We start from the raw sequence: 20,306 nt of genomic DNA, 5'->3' as shown, positions 1-20,306 counted from the left end.
TGAACACTTACGCAAACTAGCCTCTCTTTCCAAGTACAGAGTTGATGTTGGACAGCAGGATATATGAGATGCTGCTCAGCTGCTGTAGCGTGATTGTAATCTAATACAGTGTTTCTGGGGGGTCCTTAGGGACCTTCAGGCAGGTCTATGTTCTTGCTCCCTGGGGGTCCCTGAGGACTCGTTTGAGAAACACCGATCTAATACACAAATTCATCAGTTCCGGAACGAATGATAATGAATTTCCCAGGAATCCCCTGATTAAGCTTAATCTTAATGCCCTCCAGTGAGTGGGAATCAGAGTGCTTTTATCAGACAGGGTGATGGACATAAACTGGGAGCTGGGCTCGTTTGGGGGATTCCTTTCAGGCTCGTGCTTTGTCTCTGCAAACCCCTCATTGCTGGACCCAGAAGGGAAACCCAGCCTGGCAATTAAGAGACATTCTCCTCCAAACAGCTGGAAGAGAGAGACAGCAGAGTAAAGCGGTAATGGGCAGATATACAGTATAGGCTGAGATATATGGGCCCGGAAAAATGCTGGTCTGTGAAGTGGATGCTAGTAACGAATTGTCACATCATGAGGAAGAGAGAGGCCAGTTGTGCCACAGTGCATGATGGTATATGTGCAGCTAACCTGGCCTCTAAAATCACGCCACAGTTGAAATGTGTAGAATTTGGACACCACACACATCCATTCAGATCCCCTAGGGTTAATACTACCTCAAGATTCAAGACTGATTAGTAGTATGTATCAAAAAACCTTTTCAATACTTTTGCCATGGCAAATTACCCAAAAGGCACGTTATCAACCAAATGAAATGTATTTACAATCCATTGCTACTATACCTTTTCTATATCCCATTTTCGTATAGGCTTTGCATTGTAAAGTATCACATTATTACGCAACACCAATGTTCATAATGAATCCTGAACTTGATCTGTACGTGTTGATTGCTATGGTCAGGGATTCAGTGGGGCGTGACCAGGGGGTGTGATTCGGAAGGTTCATATAGAGGCACGAACATCGTTTTTATACGAAAGACCAAAAGGCAATGTGACATGCATTTTCCTGAAATAAAATGGTGCTTAATAATTCCTCAGGTACCAGTATCAAACTCCTGCTCTGATCTGGGCTGATGTGAAGCTCTCGAATGCAGATGCTTCTACAGTCTTATTCGGGCTGGTGCAATCCAGCAAGCTAAGCACACTGTCTGAAATAGTCATCCGCCCTGCGCTGTAAATTTCCCATTAAGGTCACTGAGCAACTGCATTGGGGTAAAAAGTATGTGGTGATGGAATGTTTTGGCTTTTGACTGACTGCAATAATAATTCTGCTTTGTGCTTCTATATAACCAGGTCTTGACAGAGTCAGCTAAAATAATAGGCAGTTTGTTTTCTCCAGTGTTGTTTATGTAGTTCCAAAACGTTCCAGCTGCCTTTCTTGGTGAGGGGGGGTCATCATTAGTTCTTATTTTCTTTTCATTTTTATTTGCACCATTTGTTCATATGCCTATGGGGTGTCTGGTAAACATGCAGCTTTACATCTGAAACCTTCAGTGGAGTTTTCTTTCCCAGTCTTCATTTTCAGATGAAATCCGAGTGTTTAAACTGTGACATAAAAGTTTGTTGAGCTGTTTCTGATATTTTGCATTCATGCAGTGCTACTCCAAGATTTTCCCTTCAATTCAATTTCAATGTATTTATTTCAGTTTCCTTACTCATGTGAGGAAGTTGTACTGAATTGTTAGTAGGGTTGGTGTTATGAGGAGAGGATGTGCTGATTTTATTGGTGAAGGTTTTCAGACATTTTGTACAGATTGCTGATAGAATGGACCAGCAGATGTCCAGGGAGGGATTTTATTTTAGCTGTTCATGGTGATGTTCGTGTCATAAGCAGTTTATAGCCTTACTGTAAAACAGTATATTAATATACCCCAGACAGTGCCTATTTGTGAACACCACACCTACTCAATACACGTAGTGTTATCACTGAACTCAAAGGCTGATATCTGACATTTATGTAAAAACAGTATTACTTGAAATGTAATTATTTTTCATATTAATAATAATAACAGGTATACATAATTTTGATATTAACGGTTAACTACAGGCCAATTTTTAAAGACAATTACTGAATAATTACAGTGTTTTTTTATTATTATTATTGTGATTGTGTTTGTAGTACTAGTAGTATTATTGACCAGCATGGTGATTGAATGGGTCGCACTGTTTCCTCACAGCAGAATAGGGGGTTTAATTCCCACAGGTGTTCTCTGTGTGGAGTGGGGGATTGTGTGAGTTTCCTCTTGTAGTCCAAAGACATGTAGTTAAGCTAATTAGCATCTCTAAATTACTGCTTGTGTGTGTGTGAGCGGGTATACCTATTCTTATGGGGACCCCTGTAACGTGATAAATATCTGTTTTTTTTTCCCTTATGGGGACTGGTTTCCAATTATCCACTTTAAAAGCAATTCTATCCTTATTCTGTCCTTATCCTTGGCATTATCATAATAACCTTATTTAGTTACGTAAAATACTGCATATAAAAGAAACCAATGTGACAGGATCTCACCGGTGTATAGTAGTGCACTTGTAGCTGATCATTCATTGGAAGCTCAGCCCAGCTAGACTTGTGCCTGGTTGACTCCTCAACAGCATGTATGTTTGTAATATGCTTATTTGTCTGACGTGTATGTTTGGACAGGAGTCAATGTAGTGCTTAATTGTGATGCTTGCGATAACTGAAATGTTTATCGTGGGTACATTCGCAGTCAGTGTCATGGCTGGAGGGCTACTGCAAAATTGAAAATTTTCCCGGTCCCCCCCACCTTCTGAGACCCTCCTCCACCCCTGAGTCAAGAAATTATTGTTGACTGCCGACCGCTAACTTGTATGCAAGGTTGACACTGGGCAAGAGATACAAATAAGTTAAATCTCTACAGTATAACCTGCTGGTTGTTTGATAAAATAGCCCTTTTGTGGAAGCGTCACTGTCTGATAGGGATGCATTTCCTGGATACGTCTTCACACGCATGTTTCATTCAGAAATAATGGTACTTTTCACATACTTCAGTCTATCTCTCTCATTCTGCTGCTGATTGTGTATCAGACTACAGCATTGCAGAAATATTCAGGACAAGTGTCCCATTATGCCTCAACACAAACCCCTTTCTGTTCCCACTGGGCCTCTTTTTTTGGTTTATTAATTTACTGCATTAAATGAAAGCTTGATATGAAGTTTGTCATTGTTCCCACTGGGGGAAAAAAAAGCTTCTAAATTCAGATTTTCAAGTGGAACATGAAATTCACAGGACATTTTTGACATGTCACAATATCTGCCTTTCTCTCTATCTCTCTCTCTCTCTCTGAGTCTTTTAAATAGACACATCTAAAAATGTTCTTATTCTAGCTGACTAAATATTAAATTTATATAAAATTAGGAATAGTTGTGGCGTTCTGAAATGCGCTCCTCCAATTTTCTCACTGAGAGTAAAAAAACAGAAAAACTTGCATTCTTAAGACGTATCTGAACATTTATGTCAGGGGGAGAAGATTTATAGGGTTCCAAAGTGGGGCTATGGCTTCGGAATGTTCCGGTTGATAGCAGCAAAGTAAAACTAGAAAGGCTACAGAGACCTTATTCTGCCGATATTTTGTCCCTGAGCCCACGCTAATGATTTTCTTTTTCCATTTTCCACAGGATATAAACCAACAGCTGAACTGGATCTGATTCATTGGGCGACAGATTGCAGCAAATGGCTGCACTCTGCATATGGCGGGAATGGAAAACCAAATTGTTAGTAGGACATGAGGCGCTGAAGAACGACGCGTGAGCAGGCGGAGATGTCTTGGCCATAAGTGCGAAATCTTTCGGAAATCCTTGCAATGCGAAAAACTAATGAATATTTGGAGAGCCTTATCTCTAGGAGTTTTTATATTTTTCTCACTCTGGCTTGGGCGTGGATATAATTAAGAGCTACATCGTTTGCTGGGGTACGGGTTTGTTGTTTGAGGGCACATCATGCCCCCGCGAAGGCCTTGGCAGCCCAGCTGGAGCTGGGTGCGGCCGCACCTTCTCGTGGGTGTAGAAGCGGCTTACTTTCTGTGGATGCTCGGTCTGGTGCTGCAGGCCTTGAGCGTTGCCTCGCAGAAGCTGGACGAGACAGACCCTGTGGTGAGCACCGCCTACGGCAAGGTGCGCGGTTTCAAAAAGGAGTTGAACAATGAGATCCTGGGGCCTGTTATCCAGTTTCTGGGCGTACCGTATGCGGCGCCCCCTACAGGAGAGAGACGCTTCCAGCCACCGGAACCACCAATCCCATGGTCAGACACCCGAAACTCTACCCAGTTCGCATCTGTGTGTCCGCAGACCATCACAGAGGGAAGACTTCCTGAAGTTATGCTCCCTGTTTGGTTTACGAACAGCTTGGAGGTCGTCTCATCCTATGTTCAGGACCAAAGCGAGGACTGCCTTTTCCTAAACATATACGTTCCCACTGAGGATGGTGAGTTTAGAATAGGAGAGAAAGAGGAAAAACAGATTTAATTTACTTTTTTGTTTGTGCTGGGTATTGAAGGGAAGAGCATGACCTCTGCATGTTCATTTGTGATCTTCCCAAATGCATGCTGCAGCTTCCCCCGTTGTGTTTGTCTGTGTGTAGGCGCGGTCGTGCATTCGTCTCCTAACCTTCTGTTCACGCACATCTTCCTGTCCACCACAGCACGCTCATCCAGGTGCAAATGACTCCTCCTTGCCTTTCCTTCTCACACTTGACTGCCAGAGGTCCATCGTCTGTCCATTGTTGTGTGCAGGCACAATGAGTCGGGCTAATATAATGGTATCTGATGTAAAGTAATGATGATGATTGATTTTAACTGCTGATAACGATGACATAATTAAGACAGGGACCTGGTCTGTTATAATCTCTGTGTTCCTCAGTCAGGTTGTGGTACTGCATGCGCCTACTGTTCTGTAATGGAGGTCCATGTTATTTTTTAGTCTTCTATTCATTTTGCAGTAAAAAGAATATCCAAGGAATGTGCCAGGAAACCGGGCAAGAAAATATGTAGGAAAGGAGGTATGTATCTGCTGGAAATAAAACACAAACGCAATGTCACAGGGGGGCTTTGTGCGGCCCTCTTGCAGAGGCAAGACACTGACATACCAGTGGGATCACAGGTCAGAGAATTTGCTCTTAATTGATGACGTCTACAAGGAGCTGTCCAGACAAGTAAGGACTTTAAATCAGTTGGGAGGGCATTGAACTTGCAGAGTCTTAACTTCAATTAAAAAGGGGGTAGTAGCTCTGTTTCATTGGCTTACACCGGGATCTATTGATCAGGACTTCATCAAGATAATGTCTTACCCTGGGCGGCAGTGTGCAGGACCCCAGCCGTCCAGGAAGATGCCTTGGTGGCACGATGACAGGACCTTTGATAAGGGGCAAGCTGTTAATGGCGTGGGTTTGGCTGGGGTAGATAGCAGGCCAATGAACTTGGTGAAAGTAACAGACCTTACTGCACCTTTGGTTCAGCCAGTCAGGATGCCTCATCTTCTGCCCTGGAAAGTAATTAATTCATGATATGACATTTTCTGCTGCTCTCCGAACGTGACCATCTCCTCTGCTGTTATGAGTGCTGCTGTCTTTGTTTTCTTAGCTACTTCTTTAAACAAATAGGCATCAATGTCTGTGGTAATTATTCTAAATAGTGGGTGTCATGAAGCTGTCAAACTGAAACCATCTGCATTATCTTCTTGTCAGCTATTGCTTAGATGTGCAGCATTTTGTCTTCTCTTGACCTGGGAAATCCCATCAGCCAATAGAATTATCCATAACATATTAGGACATTTGCTAGAGAAAAGTGTTTTAAATTCTAAATGAAATGCAGTGGGTCTTACTTAATTTTTTTAAAATTGGATTTAGGTTTTTTCCCCTTGTGAATATTCATTACACAGTTTTATTTAGAAGGACAGTAATTATGTCATTAACTTTGCTATTTTGGTTGATTTTTTTTTTTTTTTTCTGAAATCTGAAATTAGACACACATTTTACATTTTCTGGGTTTTAGCCTAGAATAATGACCAGTTATGCTATAGTTCTACTCAGCATTTGTGTTAAATGAATATATGGTTGTCATTTCTTGGTAAAGTAGCAGATCTAAACAATGAATGTTTTGTAGAACCATAAGACTGAGCACTGAGATTTGTAGTTTTTTAATGTATAAATATTTGCAATCGCCACTGAATTTGCAAGCAGAAAATATGCTGCGTGCCACTGTTGTACTGTTGTCACGTGTTAGTTTGCAAAACTCTTGCTATTTGCTGACGTGTTCTTTCAGCTTTATAGTCAGTAAGGGCATTGCGCTTTTATAAAGAGAGCATTTTGCATTAATGCAACATTAATATAGCGTTACTATTGCATTGTGCGTTTGGGACTCCACCATTTCCTTTCCTGCTTCATGAATTTAACCCAAGAGGAATTCTTTGTGAATCGTATGTTTGGTGACTTACAGTTTTTTAAGGAGGTGTACTCTGCATGCAGGTTTAGAAGGATTATTATGTAAAACAGGAAAAATCCGGCTAGAGAAAATAACTGGTAAATAAAAAGATTGTAAGAGGACAGTCAATAAGCTGGTAGCACATCTAAATATGGTGACTGTCTTAGTTTAACATTTCATGCCAGTCCTACAGCAGACATCTTATAGGGGTCTGGTAAAGGTCTAGATAGCTCTAAAAACATCTATCTTGCGTGAATCTTTCTGCAGCCGTCCTAGTTCTGGTCAGAAATACAGTCCATCATTCATGTTGGTGCAAGATTTACATTTTGTCCTTTGATAATGACCTTTAGAAATAGCCTGTTTCACTATGGAGATGTTTCTGTAGATATCTGAATTGTAAATGTTTTTCAGAGACTGCAATAAATATCTAAAAATGGGAACAGTGGGGGCTTCTGGAAGACAGCTGAATGCTTGTAACGATACTGAAATATATGTCATTTCTCATATGGTTATAGGGTGTAAAACAGGTTTGCATTTTGGTTTCCTATAGATCTTACTGCAGATCCGTATTAGTCATGTCTACAGCCAATGGTAAAGCTCCGATTGTCCTTTGTCTTAAAGTAAGGCATGCAGTCCCTTATCTCGTTTTATCTTTGTGTAGGTGTTTGTTTCCATTCATTTTCTATTTGAAATAGATATAATGCTATGATTCACTCGGGTCCCTGACTGTTACATGGGATTTTTGGCATTTTTTTTTTGTTCTCCAGCACTAAGATTGACATGCATGGTGATTTAATTGGTGGCACTTATCCTTCACCCAGTGGTTAATATATTCAATTAAAATGTATGTTTAATTAAAATATTATGCTAAAATTAATGTATGGAGACTCCTCTTGTCTGTGTCTGTATAGGTGACTAGAATTTGGCCTTTTCTTCTTCAATTTGTCTTCCACAGTATTTTAATTAGGGTTTATACTGCATAGGATGCTGCTGGATTTACCATACTGGCACACTATACCTGGCGCCATTCCCAGGCGAGCGCAGGCTTCTTCCCGTGAAATAAAAGGCAAATTATAAATGCGGAGGAGAGATGAAAATACCAGAAAGCAGAGCGACGCGTCACAGCAGATGCTGGGTGTTTTTGAGAACCCGAGGAGAAACAGGTCTCACCTTGCGATAGTAATGGAAGTGTGTTTGTCGCTTGGTACACGTCTTCTAATCAGCTCGCTGTCAGTTACTCTTTAACGATCCTCAGCGCCAAGCTTCCACGCTTCTCAGAACAACACACGTTTGATTGCAAATGATACAACACTACAAGATGATTGCTTTATGTGCGATCAATGGAGGACTTCATTCGCACGTCGTTACCTTGCTTTAACAACATGGGCAATAATCATCAGTCTGGCTCGATATAGTACTCGTACCTTTAAAAATGTTTTCCTCCCTTAAAGTTAAGGCTCCATTGCTCTCAAGAAACCTTGCACTTTCAGCCAAGCATTTCATTATTGGTTCTTAGTTGAAAGACTTAATTAGTTTATCTGAAAAATTAAGCATTTGCACTTAAGGTTTCCTCATGCCAAATTAATAGGAATCTTTGGCCTTTTTAAAAATTTCTTTCCTTTTTCCTTTTTTCTTTGACCAAAGCAGCAACATTGACGAGAGTTTGATATTATGGGGGGGGCACAACATAATAATTTAAATATAAAGATCCATTTATTGGGGGATGACTGAATCGAAATTACAAGTAACCTCTGTCCAGTCCGGTTTCTATGTGCTCCTGCACTCAAGCAAGATCGACAGCCCTTTCTGTGCCACCACGGAAGCAGCAATAGACACCTTTGCTTCACTAATTACTGTTGATGAGTACAATCAATAACTCATCATTCTCATCGTTAAACATATTGGCATTGCTAGTTCGGAGTCTAAGCTACCCTTATTTGCTTGTAGGCACTTATACAGCTCTGGAAAAAACTGAGAGACCAGAGCAACATTTTTTGTTTCACTCATTTCTCAGTTTATGGGTCCGCTTCTGTGTGAAATGTCCGGCCTGGCTCCGCCCTGCCATTCGTTGATGAAGTGCTTCTTCCATGTTTTATGGGGCTTCAGTCCTGCTTCTAGAAGCCTGATACGAACTGTCCTAGCAGTGCACTTCACACCTGCACTGAATGTTTCCCATTCCTTTTGAAGGTCACTTGATGTCATCCATCCATTTCATGAAGCACTGTTGGATAAGTTGACCACCATCACTGGCATTAGAAAGTCACTTTTGCCCTCTAACTGGCTGGTTTTTCTTTGGTCCCAGTGTCTCCTGCTTCACATTGTTCTTGCATACTACTGTTTTAGAAGTTTTAAGCCTTGAAACAACCTACCGCTCAGTGTAGCCAGCAAAACCAGGATTAAACCAAGATTTAACCATACAGATTCATAAACATTTTGCAGTGGTCTCTCAATTCCTTTTCCAGAGCTGTACTTCTCTCAGGTGCTTTTGCATCAGATACGATTCACAAAGAATGAATTTGAATGGATGAAAACAAAAAGTCAGAGCAAGTGATATGCTAAACAGTAAATTTGTAGTAAATAATGAAGAGAATGTATCTGATGAAAATGAAGAATGTCATGGCATGTAATACATATTAACTAGTAGTAAGCAGTGAAAATTAAACTGTAAAATGCAAAATTATTTGAGGAAACTTTGAGTTGTGAAGGAGAGAAGAGAATCCTGGCAAGAAAGCATTTGAAGCTCTTGTTATTTAGTTCTGCTAATTTCCATGCATCATCCTTTTCTTTAAGAAATGAAAAACCTCTGTGTGCTTTATCTACTACGGTATAATACTTTGCAATCATGTTAATGCAGCCTGAGAAGAAGGGTTTATTAGAGTGGATTTATGTTAGCCTCTGAAACAAATCCAAAAGTAAAACGTAACAAAGGCACACTCCATTCATCTGATATTTTAGCTGGGTTGAGATAAAACATTTAATCAATCTATTTTTCTGAATTAAATAGCAGGGGTAGTTGTACTACACTGAAGATGATAACATCCATTTATGCTAATTCAGCTGGAGTACGTCTGTGTCAATGATCACCCAGTCAAGGATGTATGCAGGAAAGAGGGTATTGAAGATAGATTTTGTGGATTTGTGCATGATGCATTGCTAACTTGGAATCTTGCTTTGCAAACAGGAAAAAATGATGATATGATATGATGTAGTATAATTATTATTAAAGTGGTTTTAATGAGTAGAGCTTTGGTGGAAAGGGAATGAATCAGGTCCACCCTTGAGTTTTGTGTTAATTCCTTATGAATAGTGTGGTAGATAATGCATAGGCTTTAGATTACATTACACACATCTTGAGTGTGGATTAGACCACAGAGGCTATTTTTAAAATCAGCCCCTGATAACATCAAGATACTGTACAGTGGGTCCATCGCAACTGGTTCTACACTGTATTGTTATAAAAGTGTTGGCTTATATATAATATAACTCTGAGGTTTAAGCATACTTTAAATTCTGTGCGAGACAAAATATTCGGTCTTGTATTATACACAGATATTCTGAAATTAAATATTTTGTATGAAAATAATCTGTTCTTCAGATCTTCAGCCTGGGAGTTATGTAACAAAACAAACAGCCTGTGGATATAAGCAGATGAAGTTCTGCCATGTTTAGTTGGTCATCCTATGACTCATTTATAGAGGTTCATGAGAAAAAGCACATGCGGTATTGCCTCCGTCTTCCAGACTGGAGAATATAATTAGCTGTGGTTGAAGTTGGGGCCACAGGAGGCTGATTTGAGTGGCTTTTAGTTTGATTCTATTGCTCTCGCGTCTCTAGCACTGTTGGCAATGAGTTAACCAATCAGAGATTGAGAATTAAAGTGTGATCACCCACAGGTGTTCATGGAAACACATGCTGCAAATATATAATATATCATATTATACTAAAAACATGGCTAGTTGGAGGGCTGACTATAACATTGCTGTGTAAGTAAAAAAATGCGTACTTTAGGAAGATAGCTAAAGCCATTCATTGGAAATAGATCTCGGAGTGTTTCGCATGGGTGCATCCTGGCAAGGGCAAGATGGGCAAGGGTGGCATCAGAAGCAGAGCAAAGCTCTGGCACTACCCATCACCCAAAACCTTCATGGCCACCATCACCAGACAAGGTTCATCGCTGGTGCGCCCCCAACCCCGGAAAGTCCCGGCAATGAAGATTACACAGGGTGTCATATGGGATTTAACAAGTATTTTGGAATTATTTTTATATATCTAAGTTTGAAAATGGTAATCTAAGGAAGACATCAAACTATAAAGAATTTCCCTCTGAGATCACTAAAGTTTATCTAATAGTTTTCTACCCATATTAGGAGGTTGCTTTAGCAACATGTTTAACTGTAAATGCAAAAAAAAAACACCCCGAATGATCTAAAGCCTTTACTATATTAAAATCTAGAAATTGTCCTGTAAAAGGCATGTATTTTCATTTTTAATATGATTTACTGTGGGCAGATTAAATCTGAGGCAGTGTCATTTTTGAGTTTGGCCCCAGAACCAGCAGACAGCATCCTTGGGTATTTTTCACTGTCACTTTCCTCAGGTTCATTTTGCCAGATTGTTATTCTCATAAACTCTGTATAACTGGCTTTTGTTAGTCTGTTAGCTTAAGAGATTCAAGTTGGTCATTAGGCATTGGTAGACATATTCTTTGCCAAGTAAAGTTTCCTTCATAGTTGTGAATGAACCATCCTCTGTAGGCATCCAGTCTTAGATGTTGCTCTATAGCAATTTGAGTGCAGTAATGTTGTATAACCCACCCAATGTGCCGGTTTCAATTGCGTGGTCCCTCTTTCCTCAGACAGATAATGCCACTCAGCAGGGACTGCAGCTAGGGACATACTGTGGGATGTGTCCCTGAAGATCCATAGAGTCTCCATTCCCCAAAAATCCTGCCAATCCTTCGCCATTCGTTGACTAGTAGCTAGTTGGACCCATAGATGATTGTCCAGTAGACATGACTGCATAGACTCATGAAACAATTGCACTGACAGCACAAAGAAATAGTATGGTAGTCCCTGCGAGCTCGTAAGTCTCGTGCTTAAATCAAGGGCAGTTTGTACGTTTGTGATGTAGTGGGTTTGCGGTCTAGCGAGTAAAGCATTCGTTTCACAAAGGGAGATTGTAGTAGCACTTTATTATCAAAGGGTATCTTTGAGCTTGGCAGGTAAGAAAAGGACACAAAGAAATATATCTCCAGTTCAAGACAGAACCGCAGTCTATTTTGAATCATTATCTCACCACGTTCTTAGGTCTTTTCAATTTATGGCACCGCGCCACCTCGGAACTTGAAATAATAAAGCATAAAAATGTGAGCGTCAGTGAGCCTCCGCGACTCTCCCGATCGTCGATCAGGCCTACATTTCACCGCCGCTCGTGGAAAGCAAGCAGTCTGCTCCGTTTTGGTGACGAAGCCTCACGAAGCATGCGTCGGCGCCATCTTGCAATAGTAGCTTCTCTTTTTTTATTATTTTTTTTATTTTTTTATTTTCGTATTTTGCACTCAGTATGAAAAAGCTGTAGGAGGCGTAATGACAATTTGACAGACTTAATAACCGACTGCCTCCACCCCTTCGCCCATCAAAGGAATTATGTTTTTGACACAATAAAATGCGAGGCAATAAATCATTTGTGTTTCACTAATTATCCAGTAAAGTGGAGGGAGGAGTGATTAATGGGAGCACTGATCTTTTGAAGGACAAGATGTTGGGAAGGGAAAAAATAGACAGACCTTGGTGTATGAGGTTGAAAAAAGTGTATTGAATCATGTGGGTGGTTAATTATAATATGATTGCTTGTTTATGTCCCTGATGTCTGTCCCTGATGTCTGTCCCTGCCTCCTGCTTATGCTATAGGCATGAGATGGTATTGTTTTTATTGCCAGTAAGTTCTATCATACAGTGGATACTATCATACAGTAATTATTGTTTTTTATTGTTTGTTCAAGCTGTATTCTATTGCTTAAAAACAATCTGCTGCAGTGGCTCTTATGTGTAATATTGAGGGTGTGGGTTTGATTGCAGTGTGTGTGTATGGGGGGGGGTTTGTCCTCTGCAGTATGTGTTTGTATGGGAATCCTCTGGGTGCTCGTGTTTCCTTCCACAGCCCATGCAGTTAGATGAGTCAGTGTCTCTAAATCGCCCATTGTGTGTGAGCGTGTGCCATTTGATGGACTGGCATCCCATCCATTGTGTCCCATATTGCCATGAGTTTCAAGGATACACTTCAGAGGTGCTTATGGAAAATGAAGGGAAAGGATGTTTTGCAGGTGCAAAGCTAGAAAATACCAGGAAAAAGTTTTAGGTCTTTAAAGGAGTGTGAATGATGATAATGATGCTAATGATGACAAATAGTAGTAGTAGTACTTTATACGTGTTGCTGTGGGTCCTTGTGAATGCTGGCATTTATCTACATGAAATTCACCTCATAATTATTCGGCAGCAAATTATTATTGGTAGGTTCCCCTAGTATTAAAGTTGAGTGATACTTACTGTTACTTGACAACTGTGTAGTGTTGACCTGAACAATAGGCAAGGCTTCACCTTTTGCTGATCAATAAAATCTGTCATGCAAAGTAATACTTTGCCTTTCCTCTCTGTCTCGTTGAAAAGTACAATTGCCCACAGAAAGTACAATTTGCCACACAGGTTTGGAAGCACTAGCACAGCTTCTGGAAGAGCAATTTTGGAAGATGTTAGGTATTTAAGACTTGAGTGGAGAGTTTGAGAGAGAGTGATGTTGTGATGTGTTGTTATTGACTTTTAACCTTTTCTCTCTATTGGCTGTAGCCAGTTGCGGTAAAAGTGCCAGAGGAAATTTGCAAAGCCAGTACCTGAGTGTCTTTTTAAATCATATACTGTACCCACAGGAGGCTTCTGCAATACCTGCTGTTTACTGCTAAAATTATCCATTATATTTCTGTTTTTATCATAGGTTTGTTGTATCTTTGCTTTGGGTAAACATTGGAGGAAGAAAGAGCTCAGCTCATTCCTGGCAGGCTTTTGTTCTCTTGGTTGGCATTTCATCCATTTTGAGAAGTTCAAATACGTGTTTCTGCTAAATCCAAACAGAGATGATTTAGCAGCAGGGAAAGAATCTGTTTACCTAGAGCGCATCCATTTTGTATGAAACATCAGCTTTAGGCCGAGCTCTGAAATAACGGCGGTTTAGACTAAAGCTCAGTTATGTCGCTTATAATGGTCTCATTGTTACAGCATCATCTGCAGTAGTTGTGCATTTATAGTGATTATTATTGCATGACGAAAGGACAATTAAATTGAGTAGTGTGAGGAAGTCGTGTGTTAAACCTCATGTTCACAAGGATTTAAAAGCTAAGAATGAACCAAATGGAACAGACTGATTGAATTAGATGACAGGATCTTTGAAGGATTTGCTTCTTTTTTAGACTTTGATAAGGACATTTATCTTATCTTTTAAATTATTGATTCAAAATTTTAATTTTATTGTATCTTTTGGAAATAGTGATAGAAATATGCCAGTTGTCTTATCCAGCTATTTTTATTAGAGACGATTATGCAAAAAAATAATCGCAGATAGTTCAAATAATCGCGACCAGGCAAATATGAAATAATTGTGACAGGCCTAATATAAAGTAATTTTGAAAATCTGTGCTATGCGAATGTATAGTAAACTATACTATAAAAATCTTTTTGCAATGAGTTAATATAATACGTTTTTTTTCTGGTTGACAGTTTAACATTCCAAATGAATTTTGACGGTATAACTAACATATCATTCTGATGTATGGCCTAACAGTTTACTGTTTTAGCCGCCAAAATAATCTATTCATGAATGCCAACAGCAGTGACGTTGTTGCCAGTTCATTAACATCAGCTTTGACAACTGACTGACTTTTAGCATGCTGACATTAAAATTCAATATAACCTGAGTCAGAAATGTGTTTTGCCAGTGTGACAAAGTATTGAGATAACAAGGAGTACCTGTCAGTTATTAATTGCTGCTCCTTCTGAAGTGAAGCTTGAGGACCAGAGTGTCTTTTACTTCTGTGACATTCCAGAGACTTTGTTTTAAGCAGCCATGAAGCATCAGACCTCTAAGTGTTTTGCTACTGATACCGTTTATCATAATCATTTTCATAACCTGTTTTCATATTATTTGAAAATACGTCCCATATGTGTCCCATAGACATTTTAGTCCTCGCATTTACATTCCGCTTATGTTTCTTTTACATGTGTATTGAAGAAAGGCAATGAAACCCATCTGTGAGATGGTATTGAGAGATTTGATTTTGCTTATCTATCCACTCCCCGGTGAAGGTAAATCTGACAGAAATGTAGGGCTGTTTTGCATAAAATACTTAACAGGAAGGGAAATATGTGAGGTGAGCTTGTGCTTTATTTTCAGTACTGTAATGAAAAGTTTCCTGTACCACCGTAATTATGGCTATTTAAGTAGTATTCCCCTATGGGGATGAATAGACTATCTCAGTTTTCTTCTATTGTTAAGTCCTTGCATAAGCTTCATGTTTTTGCAGAAGTTTTTGCCTGAATTAAAGTTTATATTATTTCATTTTAGAGAGAAGGTGGAAATAAAGTCATTATTTATATATATAAAAAAATACATTAGTGAGTGTGCCAGCAACTGGTCTGTTCCCCATTCTGGGTTATTCCCTGCCTTGCGCCCTTAGCTTTTGGGCTAAGCTTCAGATCCCTCTTACCCTGAATAGAAGAAATGGACGCAGAAAACAGATGGATGGAATAGTGTTGCTGAACGGAACCCTTCCAGGAGGAAGGTTCGGAACATTTTGAGCTTGTGCTGTAAATGGTGCCCCTTGAAACTGGCAGTATGATGAGACTCTTTGTCGTCATTGTACACAGAGCAGTGAAATACCAGCAGCACAATACACGTAGACAAGGACAATAGAAATAGAAAAACACATGGATAGATGTAGAATACACAATATACAAATAAATATTAGACCAGATATACATGCACAGTAATTGTAGAACAGTGCAGCAAAGACTAACAAGAAGTTATTTTACTTCAACCTAATATGAATCAACTTACACATTACTAATTAAATTCCTAATATTATAATTCATTGGTTTTCTCTGACTAATCACGATTAATGACACCTAAAATTAAAACATCACAACACACCGAATCCCCAAATCAATGTGAAGTTAACACAAATAAAATATATATTTTTATAAATGTTTAACAGCTTATCTTCAACTTGTGGTGTACAGGTTATTCATTTCCTATAAAAAAATACTACTTGCAAACATGTACGAGCTGAATTTCAGTACTTAAAAAAAAAAAAGCTCTGATAAAATGCCAGTAAGAGAGAGGGAATTGTATTATAGTATGTCAGGCTGTCAAAGGATTCATTTTAAAAATCACAGTTAATCAAGCACCTTGTTAGTTAATCACATTTACGGTCATGTTACAATAGCAGACCGGTACCAATACCATATAATACCAATACAAAAGATTTTATAGTCATTATATTCAGTGTAGGAATTTGTTTATCCCAAACAAGTTCAAAATAGACAAAAAATAAACATTACTTGGGTCAGTGTATCATAGGTTAAATGATATGGCTTCAGTAGAAACACCTTTTCACTGCATCCTCAAAGGATTTTTGTTTCTCAGTTTATGACATATTTTACAGAATGGACAAGAAGGAAATACACAGAATACACAGTTCAGTAAAAAAAAACTTCAACTCTTAATCTTAAAACCTATTTGACAAATGGTTATAAACAATCCTTTAAAAAAATCTGTTTTAGATGTATTTCTACCTACTGTACATGCTGGATTGTTTTTTTTGTGTGTGAAAAAAATTAGCACATTCCATGCTGCTAAGGCTGGCTGAGTACATGTTTAAATGGAAGTTTGCCACTGTGATTTGTGTCCTACGGAAATTAAATGAGAGCTGCAGTCTTCAGGCATATGCCAGTGGTGGGAAAAACTTAGTGTGTGGCATTTGATTGCCCTGATGAGCGCTACCTTACTGGAGACGGCAGCAGGGAACAGAGAGGAGTTACCCAAATGTTAGTGCAGTGGTTGTGCACTTCAGAGCAGTGGGTTTCCTTTGCTTGGCAAAAGAAATCCCAAATCACCCAGTACTCTTGGAGTAAATTAAGTGAAGAAAATCTCTTCCCCTGGGCAATAACACACCAGGTCACCATAGTCACCAAAATAAAATTTCAAAAATGTGTTTTTAAAGAGAGCCATGGATGTAAAAAGGTATAGTTATACCCAAAGGGTAATCTGTAAATATTCCTTGACAGATATGATGTACATTTAAAGAAATTTGAACCGTTAATAAGCTTTTACGGCACATTTCCAGATATTCGTGCAAACTTTATATGGAAAGCAGAATATTGTACGTTGTTCGGTGGGGAACACATTTCCTTCAAAGTTGGCTGCTTCACCTTTTATTGCTTGACTTTTGTGGACCTGTAAGCTTTGTCGACTTAATGATTGACAGTATATTTTTATTAACTGGAGAGGCAAAATTGACCAGATTGTCTCAATCGGGATTGAATGTTGAGGGTCTGCGTTATTAGCACAGGATATTGAGTTTTAGAAGATGTATGGGATGAAGCATTAAATTTAGAACCTGTGTTCTTTATCTCTACAGTATAATTAAATTCAGAGGAAACTAATTGTTAATGGCATGGCCTTTATTGCGCCGGGTTTGTTTTATTTTAAGTGGACCAGGTTGTTTTGTGAGGTATAATTAGGTTTCATTGCCTTACTCAAACTAATGCTTTTATGGCAATTCTCATAGTGTTACCAGCTGGCTTTCCCTAATCCTCCTTGAACTTTTATGAAAAACAATTAATGCAATACCATGCAAAAGAGATCAAATTTCCTTTAATGTATTCCACGCAATTATTCAATTATTCACAACAAATAAACAATTGGTATACGTTTTTCTTCAAAATATGTTTTGATAAACCCAGATCGTCATGTATTTTTAATGCTGGTCCAGTCATTCAGATTGATTGCAGTGATGTCTCCTGCTTTTTTTCAGAAAGATAGATGTGTGTGTAGAGAGGCATGGATAGATGGATGGAGATATGGATAGATGTTTTCAATTGTCTCGTTTAAACAGTTGGAATCTATAAAACTCACATAGTTTTTCTTTTGTCAGACACCATTTACCCAGACAAATTTACATTAATTGAAACAAATAAAACTATAATTGTATAACTCACAGCTTATGTCACCTGTTAATATAATTAGCGAAATGTCTATCTGCTGTAGTTTACAGTTCTCAGTAGGAACCTGAGCTGTAAATGCAGATGCGTTATAGTGCTATCAACATAGGTGACAAATGAATGACAACTCCCTGGCTTATTCTGAATTGATCTCACTTTTCCAGTGAATACAAGTTGTGCTTTCTGTTACAGCCTAAAACAGATCTGCCTGCTTTGTAACTTTGTAAGACTAATTAGTGTTTAAATACAATTTATTGACTAATTGAATGTAATAGCTTCTTTCTCAAATCTATTGTTTTGGAAAGAAAGCTTTGTAAAAACATCTCTGTAAAAAGTATAGTAAAAAATAGCCTGATAAATTTGACAGTTCTAGAGAAAAATAATAATCTCTTTGAGGTCGGTCTTGCTGTACACGCTGTAAATATGTATTAGCTTTTCAGATTTGAGTGTTGATTTATCCAGTACTTGAAGCTGAGACTTTGCCAACAAAGCATTTCACGTTCAGTGGAACAAATGGTAATGAAGTTGCACACATGGCTGAGTTAGCCATAACGAAAGGAGTTACCATCATACTGGCATTTCACAGACGCCCAAGAACAGGTCACAAACAGGTCAAACAAGCATGCAAACGGGAATAAAATATTGAACCCCAATAATTGTGTGGTGTCCCGTTCAGGATGCCCTAGGGCTGCTGTACTTCCTCAGATAGGCTCCAGACTCTGCATAACTATATACTGGATAAGCTTCCTTGGAAGACTTTTGGGTGAATGAATTGATATAAATCAATAACACAAAGGTTAGTTTTTATTATATCTGAACATCTCTGCCTCAGTGATACAGCTTCACAGCATTTACAGTTTTGTTTAGATACTGTATAATGCAGTTTATTGAAGCTCTTGCACAGCATAATAGTGACTGAACCTTTAAGTTGTAAGGTCATGTCCATTCACTGATTTTTATTTTCCTACTAAAGATTTTAACATTATCCCCCAGGTAGTAGAATTAAATGTTAATCGCTTTAGTATAATAAAATAACTCCATCTGTTTACACTTTACTCGAGGGGCCACAAGTATCTTAGTAACTCGGTTACTACTCAAGTACAAACCATGAACAGATATAGTATCTGTATGAAGTATGTGAACCGTTATGACTGATTAATGATGAATGAATGTGATCAGTACATAACTAACGCTCAGTTTATGGTTAATTAATACATAAAGTATGAGTGTACTACTATAATATTTGTGCCTCCTTCAAGTAAAGTGTTACTCTGCATCTTACGCCCTGCATAGTCAGCACTTCAGCTGACCATCACGGTATTCTAAATCACCAGCAGGATCATTTTATCATTTCAGGAATGTGATGTGGGGGCTGTATCACATGCACTGCACATTAAGTATAGTACAACAGTCACTATACAGTATAGAAAAGTTAGATATATTTGGTCCAGCATTTTATTGGACCTTAATGGGAGATCAGGTCCCTTTACTAAAAGCTTGCAGTGCTTTGAAATCTACACATGTATTGTTATGAATTAACCAATCTTCTCCTCGATATCCAATATGGAGGACTGTATTTTTTTTTTTTTTAAAGCCCCCCTCCCTTTAGCTTCCAGCCCAGCTGTCATTGTAAAACAAAGTAGCAAATGACCAAAATGCTAAAAGCTGTGAAACTTCTTTATGTGTTTGTCTTAAATAATACGAAATACTTATATACTGTATGTATGTATGTATGTGTGTATATATATGTGTATATATGTGTATATATGTGTATATATATGTATATATATATGTGTGTATATATATATATATATATATATATATATATATATATATATATGTGTGTATATATAAATATATATATATAAATAAATAAAATAAATAAACGCAGAAATGAGACTTGCGAATAACACATGTAAATGGATGTGAAGCTTTGAGGAAACTGAGTAGCTGTAAATACAGAGACTAAATTTATGGTTTTTCTTGGGTCAAGGCAGAGCTATTTGTTAGTTGAGTGGCTTTTCATTGTCTCATCAGAGCCTTGTGTCACAATACAGCATATTGTGGGTTTTAGGAGATGTTCCTTAAAAGTTCAGGCTTTGTAATCACGGTAGCAGTCCTGTTCAAAACCTTGACTGTGGCTGATCCAGAGATATGCTGTGGCAAATGAGTAGTTAATGTGGTTTTAGGTGGTGTACAGGTTTAGGTGGATGTTTTCTGAACACCTGGCTCCTTCCAGGCCTGTGGATCCGACTCGTTCACACAGGGATCCTTCACCATTCCCTACCTTCCTCATTGCCGAGTGCGTGACATATAAACTGAGCCACAAGCCAAGGGTCTACCACACTACATTTTATCATATGAAAAGTCTACTGTTTTAGTACAGTATTAAAACAATTAGGCAAAGTGGAAAGATTCTAAAATTTAATTAATCTTTTACAGTCATATAATGCAGTCGGCTGCATCATTTATTGCTGTGGATCTGAGGTTATACCCAGATGCAGAGCTCACAGTTTTAAGCTTAGTGTAGACATGTGAATTAAA

General features: G+C 38.6%; 1 protein-coding gene across 7 annotated transcripts in view; it reads left to right on the top strand.

Moving 5' to 3' along the window:
- The window catches only part of nlgn1 (neuroligin 1), a 170,342-nt gene that overhangs the window by 27,819 nt on the left and 122,217 nt on the right, over positions 1-20,306 (top strand). For 4 of the 7 annotated variants that reach the window (XM_048975915.1, XM_048975916.1, XM_048975917.1 and 1 more), the window contains exons 2-3: positions 3,698-4,502; positions 5,016-5,075. In XM_048975915.1, the coding sequence (XP_048831872.1) occupies positions 4,019-4,502; positions 5,016-5,075 (544 nt within the window). In that variant the 5' untranslated portion in view covers positions 3,698-4,018. The remainder of the gene's footprint in view (positions 1-3,697; positions 4,503-5,015; positions 5,076-20,306) is intronic. The other 3 variants (XM_048975920.1, XM_048975919.1, XM_048975918.1) reach the window with 1 other exon arrangement.

This window comes from Brienomyrus brachyistius, chromosome 15 (assembly GCF_023856365.1).
Source record: "Brienomyrus brachyistius isolate T26 chromosome 15, BBRACH_0.4, whole genome shotgun sequence".
NCBI classification, from domain to species: domain Eukaryota; kingdom Metazoa; phylum Chordata; class Actinopteri; order Osteoglossiformes; family Mormyridae; genus Brienomyrus; species Brienomyrus brachyistius.
Note: the sequence above shows the minus strand (reverse complement) of the source record. Positions and strands in the feature narration are given on the sequence as shown.